This window comes from Oncorhynchus clarkii, chromosome 15 (genome assembly GCF_045791955.1).
Source record: "Oncorhynchus clarkii lewisi isolate Uvic-CL-2024 chromosome 15, UVic_Ocla_1.0, whole genome shotgun sequence".
Lineage (NCBI taxonomy): Eukaryota > Metazoa > Chordata > Actinopteri > Salmoniformes > Salmonidae > Oncorhynchus > Oncorhynchus clarkii.
The window spans coordinates 5,050,919-5,063,522 of record NC_092161.1 but is presented as its reverse complement, the minus strand read 5'-3'; the positions used below and the strand labels follow the sequence as shown (position 1 = coordinate 5,063,522).

The window sequence follows — 12,604 nt, the reverse complement described above, 5'->3', positions numbered from 1 at the left end:
AGAGGACACAATGCCTCCCTGGTAGACTGGTCCCCTTCACAGAGGACACAATGCCTCCCTGGTAGACTGGTCCCCTTCACAGAGGACACAATGCCTCCCCGGTAGACTGGTCCCCTTCACAGAGGACACAATGCCTCCCCGATAGACTGTCTCCCCTTCACAGAGGACACAATGCCTCCCCGATAGACTGTCTCCCCCTCACAGAGGACACAATGCCTCCCCGATAGACTGTCTCCCCCTCACACACACACCAGATGACCGCCCAAAAATAGATACAAAATAGATGAAGTGTTGAGTGAAAATGAAAAGTGCTGTGCTGAAGGCCTAGAGCAGGAAAATAGTTTGTCTTTATGAGTCTCAGTAGGTGTGTGGTCAGGGGCCTGTTGGGCCCAGGGTTCAGAACCACAAACCCCATGCTGTAGGTGTGTGGTCAGTGGCCTGTTGGGCCCAGGGTTCAAAACCACAAACCCCATGCTCTCGGGGTGTGGTCAGGGGCCTACGCTCACAGTGCAAACACTATCAATTTCACATCCAGGCTATGCTATGTGCTGTGCTCTATACTGGGCAATATACTGGGTTATGTACTGGGTTATGTACTGGGTTATGTACTGGGTTATGTACTGGGCTATGTACTGGGTTATGTACTGGGTTATGTACTGGGCAATGTACTGGGTTATGTACTGGGCAATGTACTGGTTTATGTACTGGGTTATGTACTGGGTTATGTACTGGGCAATATTGTTACTGTGTAATGTGTACTGTGTTACTGTGTTACTGTGTAATGTGTTACTGTGTTAATGTGTTACTGTGTATTGTGTTAATGTGTAATGTGTTACTGTGTTACTATGTTACTGTGTAATGTGTTACTGTGTTACTGTGTTACTGTGTATTGTGTTAATGTGTTACTGTGTTACTGTGTTACTGTGTTACTGTGTAATGTGTTACTGTGTTACTGTGTATTGTGTTACTGTGTATTGTGTTAATGTGTAATGTGTTACTTTGTTACTGTGTATTGTGTTAATGTGTAATGTGTTACTGTGTTACTGTGTTACTGTGTTACTGTGTAATGTGTTGCTGTGTAATGTGTTACTGTGTATTGTGTTACTGTGTTACTGTGTATTGTGTTAATGTGTAATGTGTTACTGGGTAATGTGTTACTGTGTTACTGTGTTACTGTGTTAATGTGTAATGTGTTGCTGTGTAATGTGTTACTGTGTTACTGTGTTACTGTGCAACTGTGTAATGTGTTACTGTGTTACTGTGTTACTGTGTTACTGTGTAATGTGTTGCTGTGTAATGTGTTACTGTGTTACTGTGTAATGTGTTACTGTGTTACTGTGTAATGTGTTACTGTGTTACTGTGTTACTGTGCTACTGTGTATTGTGTTACTGTGTTACTGTGTTACTGTGTTACTGTGCTACTGTGTATTGTGTTACTGTGTTACTGTGTTACTGTGTAATGTGTACTCCTCTCTTCCCATCCCATCTCATCTCTTCTCATCTTTTTGTCATGTCAACTCTTGGGTCTGCGCCCCAAATGGTATGAGCTCTGGTCATAAATAGTGTATATACATATATATATATATATATATATATATATATATATATATATATATATAGAGAGAGAGAGAGAGAGAGAGATATTTGTATAGGGAATACAGAATGGAATACAGTTTTAGTCTGCAGCCAGACTAAAACAACAGCACTCACAATGTTAATTTGAACTTAATTTCTCCAATATAATACTCCAACTCTCCTCCTGTGACTATGGTGTCCTCAGCTACCCAACACGGATTCACCTTCTCTCTTCTCTCACGGATTCACCAACTCTCCTCAGCTACCCAACACGGATTCACCTTCTCTATATTACCAAACAAGCCAAGGGTACATCTCAAATGGCAACCTATTCCCTGTGGACATTGGTCAAACGTAAGTGCACTATATAGGGAACAGCGTGCCATTTGGGATTGCAACCCCCAGGCCTTACCTAACAACCTGTCCATCTAAGTCCTACATAGTACACCATTTTGTGACCAGAGAACTATGGGAACCTATGGGCCCTTGGCCAAAAGTAATACATTAGAAATTAATAGGGAGCCATTTGGGGTGGATTTTTGTTTGAGTCTTCAACTTTCTGCTATGTAACAGAGTTAATCCAGCCCCACCAGACATCCTGTTAGTTACTGTTGCTGGGCAGGTGTTACACTCAGGACTAATGTGGAGAACAGAGGTTGTTTCTGGGGAGACGTGATTGAGGGAAGGAAGTGGGGGTATATTTTAAAGCCTGGTATTGGTGTAGATTTACAGTAGGGGTCAGGGTTAGTGATGGCTGGTATTGGTGTAGATTTACAGTAGGGGTCAGGGTTAGTGATGGCTGGTATTGGTGTAGATTTACAGTAGGGGTCAGGGTTAGTGATGGCTGGTATTGGTGTAGATTTACAGTAGGGGTAAGGGTTAGTGATGGCTGGTATTGGTGTAGATTTACAGTAGTGGTCAGGGTTAGTGATGGCTGGTATTGGTGTAGATTTACAGTAGGGGTCAGGGTTAGTGATGGCTGGTATTGGTGTAGATTTACAGTAGGGGTAAGGGTTAGGGATGGCTGGTATTGGTGTAGATTTACAGTAGGGGTCAGGGTTAGTGATGGCTGGTATTGGTGTAGATTTACAGTAGGGGTAAGGGTTAGTGATGGCTGGTATTGGTGTAGATTTACAGTAGGGGTCAGGGTTAGTGATGGCTGGTATTGGTGTAGATTTACAGTAGGGGTAAGGGTTAGTGATGGCTGGTATTGGTGTAGATTTACAGTAGGGGTAAGGGTTAGTGATGGCTGGTATTGGTGTAGATTTACAGTAGGGGTCAGGGTTAGTGATGGCTGGTATTGGTGTAGATTTACAGTAGGGGTAAGGGTAGTGATGGCTGGTATTGGTGTAGATTTACAGTAGGGGTAGTGATGGCTGGTATTGGTGTAGATTTACAGTAGGGGTAGTGATGGCTGGTATTGGTGTAGATTTACAGTAAGGGGTAGTGATGGCTGGTATTGGTGTAGATTTACAGTAGGGGTAGTGATGGCTGGTATTGGTGTAGATTTACAGTAGGGGTCAGGGTTAGTGATGGCTGGTATTGGTGTAGATTTACAGTAAGGGTTAGTGATGGCTGTGCTGTGGACTTCCAGAGCTGAATGTGTGAAATGTTTAAGCTCTGAAACCTTCAGCCAGCTTTACACACACACACACAAACACAAGCACACACACATGCACACATACACACACTAAAATTTCGACAAATGTCAGGATTGGGATTCCCACACTCAAGGTGAAAGTAACGGTGTGCGTTTGAAGTAACGCACATACTCTAAAATAATTACAACTACATGTGTTTAAAAAATACATTGTAGAAGTAGTCAGAATGTAGGTCAATGTCGCAGTTAGATGATCACCTGTTTTCTACATTCCCCCACAAAACCCCAGAAATGGAACCTGATATTTTTGGCTTCTGACCAGACTAGACTTGCATTTCATAACGCAGAACAGAGGAGAAAAGGGCTAACTAAAAGAGAGTTGGGCTGAGACCAATCGCTAGCCCCTTCTCTCGTCCCCTCTCTAGTCCCCTGTCTAGTCCCTTCTCTAGTCTCCTCTCTTGTCTCCTGTCTTGTCTCCTCTCTTGTCTCCTCTCTTGACTCCTCTCTAGACCCCTCTCTAGTCCCCTATATAGTCCCCTCTCTAGTCCCCTCTCTAGACCCCTATCTAGTCCCCTCTCTAGTCCACTCTCTAGACCCATCTCTAGTCCCCTATATAGTCCCCTCTCTAGTCCCCTCTCTAGACCCCTATCTAGACCCCTCTCTAGACCCCTCTCTAGTACCCTCTCTAGTCCCCTCTCTAGACCCCTCTCTAGACCCCTCTCTAGTACCCTCTCTAGTCCCCTCTCTAGTCCCCTCTCTAGACCCCTATCTAGTCCCCTCTCTAGACCCTACTCTAGACCCCTCTCTAGACCCCTCTCTAGTCCCCTCTCTAGTACCCTCTCTAGTTCCCTCTCTAGTTCCCTCTCTAGACCCATCTCTAGTCCCCTCTCTAGAACCCTCTCTACACCCCTCTCTTGTCTCCTCTCTAGTCCCCTCTCTTGTCTCCTCTCTAAACCCCTCTCTTGTTTAATGTTTCATTTTGGATTGGAGATGCTTAATGTGAGTCTGGAAGCAGAGTTTACAGTCTAACCAGACACCTAGGTATTTGTAGTTGTCCACGTATTCTAAGTCAGAGCCGTCCAGAGTAGGACGGGCGGGCAGGTGTGGGCTGTGATCGATTGAATAGCATGCATTTAGTTTTACTTGCGTTTAAGAGCAGTTGGAGGCCACGGAAGGAGAGTTGTATGGCATTGAAGCTCGTCTGGAGGTTAGTTAACACTGTGTCCAAGGAGGGGCCAGAAGTATACAGAATGGTGTGGTCTGCGTAGAGGAGGATCAGAGAATCACCAGCAGCAAGAGCAACATCATTGATGTATACAGAAAAGAGAGTCGGCCTGAGAATTGAACCCTGTGGCACCCCCTATAGAGACTGTCAAGAGGTCCAGACAACAGGCCCTCCGATTTGACACACTGAACTCTATCAGAGAAGTAGTTGGTAAACCGGGCGAGGCAATCATTTGAGAAACCAAGGCTGTTGGGTCTGCCAATAAGAATGTTGTGATTGACAGAGTCGAAAGCCTTGGCCAGGTCGATGATTAAAGCTGCTCAGTACTGTCTCTTATCGATGGCGGTTAAGATATTGTTTAGGACCTTGAGCGTGGCTGAGGTGCACCCATGACCAGCTCTGAAACCAGATTGCATAGCGGAGAAGGTACGGTGAGATTCGAAATGGTCAGTAATCTGTTTTTTAACTTGGCTTTCGAATACCCTAGAATGACAGGGTAGGATAGATATAGGTCTGTAGCAGTTTGGGTCTAGAGTGTCACCCCCTTTGAAGAGGGGGATGACCGCGGCAGCTTTCCAATCTTTGGGAATTTATCGGCCATTCCAATTAATCGGTCGACCTCTAGTATACAGTACTCTGTAGAGTATAGCTATGTTGTCATCAGTATTCTCTGTAGAGTATAGCTATGCTGTCATCATTGTACTCTGTGGAGTGTTGTCCGCAAATGATGTGTTTAAACTCATTTCATGATCTTATTTTTCACCTTTGACCAATCAGATCAACTCTGAAAAAGATCTGATGTGAAACGATCTGATGTGATTGGTCAAAAGCAGATCAGAACTGGGCTTCCTGTGTAAACAGTGTCCTGTCTTGTCTCTCTCTCTGCAGGAGTGGGATACAGAGTTGGAGCGTACGGCGGAGGAGTGGGCTGAGACTTGTCTTTGGGAACACGGTCCGGCTGGTCTGCTCCCCCAGATAGGACAGAACCTGGGAGCGCACTGGGGATGGTAAACATGGACATGGTTGAATGATTCATTGATTGATCAGTGAACAAATGAAACATGACATTGATGTTTGCTGTATTCACATGTGACAGCGCAGCATCAACATTGCATCCCCGTAAAGACATATTTTCAGTATATTATATTGTATGTTTGTATTGAGTAATGAAACACAAAACCAATGTATTTCTATGAGAACTCTCAGAGTCCCAAATGACACCCTATTCCCTATTGGTCCTGGTCTAAAATAGTGCACTATATAGGGAATAGGGCTCTGGTCTAAAGTAGTGCACTATATAGGGAATAGGGCTCTGGTCTAAAGTAGTGCACTATATATAGGGAATAGGGTGTCTTAGGGCTCTGGTCTAAAGTAGTGCACTATATAGGTAATAGGGTTCCATAGGGCTCTGGTCTGAAGTAGTGCACTATATAGGGAATAGGGTGTCATAGGGCTCTGGTCTAAAGTAGTGCACTATATAGGGAATAGGGTGCCATTTGAAACATAATCCTGTTCTTGTAAAAGTTACATTTATCAGTGTATGTCTGTGTCCAGGCCACGCCCCCCTACTTCCCATGTGCAGGCCTGGTATGATGAGGTGAAGGACTATTCCTTCCCTTACCCCCAGGAATGTGACCCCTACTGCCCCTTTAGATGTTCCGGCCCCGTCTGCACCCACTACACACAGGTAGGCAGCAGATCAAACCAAAAGCCAGAAAATAGGGGGAAACGTACCATTTTAAAATCTTGTAACTCATTATTAACTTAACAAGGCTAACATGTTTGTCGGGCGCCATCTGATCTCTCTGCGTGTGTGTGCGTGTGTGTGTGTGTGTGTGTGTGTGTGTGTGTGTGTGTGTGTGTGTGTGTGTAGTTGGTGTGGGCCACCAGCAGCAGGATAGGCTGTGCCATCAACATTTGCTACAACATGAACGTGTGGGGTCAGAACTTGGCTAAAGCTGTTTATCTGGTCTGCAACTACTCACCCAAGTAAGACCCTTAGATAGGAGTTACACCTGACTCAATGGGTTAGTTAGGGGTTACACCTGACTCAATGGGTTAGTTAGGGGTTACACCTGACTCGATGGGTTAGGTAGGGGTTACACCTGACTCAACGGGTTAGTTAGGGGTTACACCTGACTCAATGGGTTAGTTAGGGGTTACACCTGACTCAATGGGTTAGTTAGGGGTTACACCTGACTCAATGGGTTAGGTAGGGGTTACACCTGACTCAACGGGTTAGTTAGGGGTTACACCTGACTCAACGGGTTAGTTAGGGGTTACACCTGACTCAATGGGTTAGTTAGGGGTTACACCTGACTCAATGGGTTAGTTAGGGGTTACACCTGACTCAATAGGTTAGTTAGAGGTTACACTTGACTCAACGGGTTAGTTAGGGGTTACACCTGACTCAACGAGTTAGTTAGGGGTTACACCTGACTCGACGGGTTAGGTAGGAGTTACACCTGACTCGATGGGTTAGTTAGGGGTTACACCTGACTCAATGGGTTAGTTAGGGGTTACACCTGACTCAACGGGTTAGTTAGGGGTTACACCTGACTCAATGGGTTAGTTAGGGGTTACACCTGACTCGATGGGTTAGTTAGGGGTTACACCTGACTCAATGGGTTAGTTAGAGGTTACACCTGACTCAATGGGTTAGTTAGGGGTTACACCTGACTCAATGGGTTAGTTAGGGGTTACACCTGACTCGATGGATTAGTTAGGGGTTACACCTGACTCAATGGGTTAGTTAGGGGTTACACCTGACTCAATGGGTTAGTTAGGGGTTACACCTGACTCAATGGGTTAGTTAGGGGTTACACCTGACTCAATGGGTTAGTTAGAGGTTACACTTGACTCAACGGGTTAGTTAGGGGTTACACCTGACTCAACGAGTTAGTTAGGGGTTACACCTGACTCGACGGGTTAGGTAGGAGTTACACCTGACTCGATGGGTTACTTAGGGGTTACACCTGACTCGATGGGTTAGTTAGGGGTTACACCAGACTCGATGGGTTAGGTAGGGGTTATACCTGACTCTATGGGTTAGGTAGGGGTTACACCTGACTCAATGGGTTAGTTAGGGGTGACACCTGACTCGATGGGTTAGTTAGGGGTTACACCTGACTCGATGGGTTAGTTAGGGGTTACACCTGACTCGATGGGTTAGGTAGGGGTTACTCCTGACTCAATGGGTTAGTTAGGGGTTACACCTGACTCGATGGGTTAGTTAGGGGTTACACCTGACTCAACGGGTTAGTTAGGGGTTACACCTGACTCGATGGGTTAGTTAAGGGTTACACCTGACTCAACTGGTTAGTTAGGGGTTACACCTGACTCAATGGGTTAGTTAGGGGTTACACCTGACTCAATGGGTTAGTTAGGGGTTACACCTGACTCAATGGGTTAGTTAGGGGTTACACCTGACTCGATGGGTTAGGTAGGGGTTACACCTGACTCGATGGGTTAGTTAGGGGTTACACTTGACTCGATGGGTTAGTTAAGGGTTACACCTGACTCTACGGGTTAGTTAGGGATTACTCCTTACTCGATGGGTTAGTTATGGGTAACTCCCTACTCGATGGGTTAGTTAGGGGTTTCACCTGACTCTAAGGGTTAGTCAGGAGTTACACCTGACTCAATGGGTTAGTTAAGGGTTACCACTGACTCAATGGGTTAGTTAGGGGTTACTCCCTACTCATTCTGTAGAAGTGAGGAGAAGAGGAGTGGAGATGAGACGTGAGGGAAGGGGAGAGGATAGGAGACAAATAAAGGAAGACACAACAGACTTGTCTCCTATGTCCTACTAACCCTTGACCTCTGACCTGTCACCTCAGGGGGAACTGGTGGGGTCATGCACCCTATAAACACGGCACCCCCTGCTCTGCCTGCCCCCCCAGCTATGGAGGACGATGCAAGGACAACCTCTGCTACAAAGGTGTGTGTGTGGTGTTGGTTTGTGTGTGTGGTTAGGTGTGTGTGTGGTTAGGTGTGTTTGCGGGGTTGGGGTGTGTGTGGCATCAGGGTGTGTGTAGCGTCGGGGTGTGTGTGGCATCAGGGTGTGTGTAGTGTCGGGGTGTGTGTAGTGTCAGGGTGTGTGTAGTGTCGGGGTGTGTGTAGTGTCGGGGTGTGTGTAGTGTCGGGGTGTGTGTTGGCTTGGAACACACTGCAATAACTATCTCATGTTTACACAAATACACTGTCTTTTTTTTATGTCCAGTTCAGGATGATTCCCAAATGGCAACTTATTCCCTTTAAAGTACACTTCTTTTGACCAGAGACCTAAGGGGCCTGGTCTCCCTCATCAAAAGGAATGCCCTAGATGGGGAATAGAGGTGTAATTTGGGACATATCCTCAGAATCAGAGTTAAATTGTATTACTTCTTTCCCTCTCTCTCTCTCTCTCTCTCTCTCTCTCTCTCTCTCTCTCTCTGCCTCTCTTTCTGCCTCTCTTTCTGCCTCTCTTTCTGCCTCTCTCTCTCTCTCTCTCTCTCTCTCTCTCTCTCTCTCTCTCTCTCTCTCACTCTCTCTCTCTCTCTCTCTCTCTCTCTCTCTCCAGACAAAGTTACAGAGTCGCAGAGATCTCGGGAGGAAACCGAGGAAAACAATTATATCGAACCAGAGGCCCCCAGGAGCCCCCAGAAGCCACGCCCAAGGGCCCCCCAGCCAAAGTCCCCCCCTATGGCCAAGACCCCCGCCCCCCCCTCCACCCCCCCACCAGAGGAGCGGGAGAGGAATGCGGTGGTCAATACACAGCAGATGTGTAAGATGTCATTCAACTGGTTGCATCTCTAAATGGGGGGGACAGGTTCTGTTTTTGGGGGGGGTTGGTGTGGAGGGTTGGAGGAGCGGTGCAGGGGTAGGGAGGGTGGGAGGAGGGGTGCAGGGGTAGGGAGGGTGGGAGGAGGGGTGCAGGGGTAGGGAGGGTGGGAAGAGGGGTGCAGGGGTAGGGAGGGTGGGAGGAGGGGTGAAGGGGTAGGGAGGGTGGAAGGAGGGGTGCAGGGGTAGGGAGGGTGGGAGGAGGGGTGCAGGGAAAGGGAGGGTGGGAGGAGGGGTGAAGGGGTAGGGAGGGTGGAAGGAGGGGTGCAGGGGTAGGGAGGGTGGGAGGAGGGGTGCAGGGGTAAGGAGGGTGGGAGGAGGGGTGAAGGGGTAGGGAGGGTGGAAGGAGGGGTGCAGGGGTAGGGAGGGTGGGAGGAGGGGTGCAGGGAAAGGGAGGGTGGGAGGGTTGGAGGGGGGATGAAGGGGTAGGGAGGGTGGGAGGAGGGGTGCAGGGGTAGGGAGGGTGGGTGGGAGGGTTGGAGGAGGGAGGAGGGGTAGAGAGGGTGGGAGGAGTGGTGAAGGGGTAGGGAGGGTGGGAGGAGGGGTGAAGGGGTATGGATGGTGGGAGGAGGGGTGAAGGGGTAGGGATGGTGGGAGGAGGGTTGCAGGGGTAGGGATGGTGGGAGGAGGGGTGAAGGGGTAGGGATGGTGGGAGGAGGGGTGCAGGGGTAGGGATGGTGGGAGGAGGGGTGAAGGGGTAGGGATGGTGGGAGGGTTGGAGGAGGGGTGCAGGGGTATGGAGGGTGGGAGGAGGGAGGAGGGGTAGGGAGGGTGGGAGGAGGGGTGCAGGGGTAGGGAGGGTGGGAGGAGGGGTGCAGGGGTAGGGAGGGTGGGAGGAGGGGTGCAGGGGTAGGGAGGGTGGGAGGAGGGGTGCAGGGGTAGGGAGGGTGGGAAGAGGGGTGCAGGGGTAGGGAGGGTGGGAGGAGGGGTGAAGGGGTAGGGAGGGTGGGAGGAGGGGTGCAGGGGTAGGGAGGGTGGGAAGAGGGGTGCAGGGGTAGGGAGGGTGGGAGGAGGGGTGAAGGGGTAGGGAGGGTGGAAGGAGGGGTGCAGGGGTAGGGAGGGTGGGAGGAGGGGTGCAGGGAAAGGGAGGGTGGGAGGAGGGGTGAAGGGGTAGGGAGGGTGGAAGGAGGGGTGCAGGGGTAGGGAGGGTGGGAGGAGGGGTGCAGGGGTAAGGAGGGTGGGAGGAGGGGTGAAGGGGTAGGGAGGGTGGAAGGAGGGGTGCAGGGGTAGGGAGGGTGGGAGGAGGGGTGCAGGGAAAGGGAGGGTGGGAGGGTTGGAGGGGGGGTGAAGGGGTAGGGAGGGTGGGAGGAGGGGTGCAGGGGTAGGGAGGGTGGGTGGGAGGGTTGGAGGAGGGAGGAGGGGTAGAGAGGGTGGGAGGAGTGGTGAAGGGGTAGGGAGGGTGGGAGGAGGGGTGAAGGGGTATGGATGGTGGGAGGAGGGGTGAAGGGGTAGGGATGGTGGGAGGAGGGTTGCAGGGGTAGGGATGGTGGGAGGAGGGGTGAAGGGGTAGGGATGGTGGGAGGAGGGGTGCAGGGGTAGGGATGGTGGGAGGAGGGGTGAAGGGGTAGGGATGGTGGGAGGGTTGGAGGAGGGGTGCAGGGGTATGGAGGGTGGGAGGAGGGAGGAGGGGTAGGGAGGGTGGGAGGAGGGGTGCAGGGGTAGGGAGGGTGGGAGGAGGGGTGCAGGGGTAGGGAGGGTGGGAGGAGGGGTGCAGGGGTAGGGAGGGTTGGAGGAGGGGTGAAGGCGTAGGGAGGGTGGGAGGGTGGGAGGAGGGGTGAAGGGGTAGGGTGGGTGGGAGGGTTGGAGGAGGGGTGAAGGGGTAGGGAGGGTGGGAGGAGGGGTGCAGGGGTCGGAAGGGTGGGAGGAGGGGTGCAGGGGTAGGGATGGTGTCCCAGCTTCCAACTGTACAGCGCTGATGGTGTCCCAGCTTCCAACTGTACTGGGCTGATGGTGTCCCAGCTTCCAACTGTACTGGGTTGATGGGGTCCCAGCTTCCAGCTGTACAGGGCTGATGGTATCCCAGCTTCCAGCTGTACAGGGCTGATGGTGTCCCAGCTTCCAGCTGTACTGGGCTGATGGTGTCCCGGCTTCCAGCTGTACTGGGCTGATGGTGTCCCAGCTTCCAGCTGTACTGGGCTGATGGGGTTCCGGAGCAGTCCAATAATCCAATAAAAGGAGGACGTGTTCTACCAGAGGAGGCTCATCAGGAACGGGAGGGACCATCCTCAGTGAATTATTATTTTTTTAAATAGTGAAACATTATAGTTATCCTTTTGAGATAAAACTGTACTAAATATATTCACGTCACTAAATCGTTTATTAAAACAGACTGTTTTGCAGTGGTCTACAGTAGCCTCAACAGCACCCTGTAGGGGTAGTACTACAGGAGAGCAGCTCCCGCTCAGCCCAGTCCAAGCTCTTCTCTGTCCTGGCACCCCAATGGTGGAGCCAGCTTCCCCCTGAAACAGGGACAGCAGAGTCCCTGCCCATCTTCTGAAAACATCTGGAACCCGACCTCTTCAAACAGTATCTTATATAATCCTCCTCCTCACCTCGACCCCCCCCCCCCCACCCAAAATGTTTTTAATAAAATAAAATAAAATCACTAAACCAGCACTTGACCCCCCCACCCCCCTTTCCAACTCTGACTCTACTGACAGCTACATTTTTGAGGAAAAGGGCACTTTATATGCCTGTGATATGTGATTGTCCCACATTGCTGTCTTAAGATGAATGCACAAACTGTAAGGCGCTCTGGATAATGTAAAAGGTAAAAACCTACTGGGCTCATGGTTCTCACCCATTTCCCATAGACTTACACAGTAATTATGACAACTTCAGGAATGCTATGGTGTGACCGTTGGTATGAGGTTCTTAATAATGTGGAATGCAGAGTTAGACTTTTTACTCCAATGGAACCCATCTCGTCCAAGAAGTTGACTCCAGTTTGGCAAAAAGCACCTGGATGATCATCAAGACTTTGGAATGTTCTATGGACATATTAATCAAAAAGTATATATATATATATTTTTTTTTTGGGGGGGGGGGGGTTGTGCGACACAGGTCCCATTATGCCTGGCGAAAACCAAACGGTGCCTTTTACACTAAGAACCTTAAAATGGCTTAAAAAAAGCAACACATTTGAAGTTTTTGGAATCGTTTCAGAAGTTCAGACCTAATCCTAATTGAGATGTTGTGGCAGGACTTGAAACGAGCAGTTCGTGCTCGAAAACCCACAAATGTCGCTGAGATAAAGCAGTTCCCGTATGGAAGAGCGGGCCAAAATTCCTCCGCAGTGACGTGAGAGACTGATAAACAACTACAGGAAGAGTTTGGTTGCAGCAATTGCAGATAAAGTTGACACAACCAGATATTGTGTGTAA

At 49.6% G+C, this 12,604-nt stretch overlaps 1 protein-coding gene across 1 annotated transcript in view; it reads left to right on the top strand.

Annotated features, from left to right (window-relative positions):
* Positions 1–12,604, top strand: part of LOC139366872 (cysteine-rich secretory protein LCCL domain-containing 1-like) — a 54,267-nt gene that overhangs the window by 22,593 nt on the left and 19,070 nt on the right. The window contains exons 2-6 of the mRNA XM_071104572.1: positions 5,289–5,407; positions 5,955–6,087; positions 6,274–6,389; positions 8,240–8,340; positions 8,962–9,165. Of these exons, the coding sequence (XP_070960673.1) occupies positions 5,289–5,407; positions 5,955–6,087; positions 6,274–6,389; positions 8,240–8,340; positions 8,962–9,165 (673 nt within the window). The remainder of the gene's footprint in view (positions 1–5,288; positions 5,408–5,954; positions 6,088–6,273; positions 6,390–8,239; positions 8,341–8,961; positions 9,166–12,604) is intronic.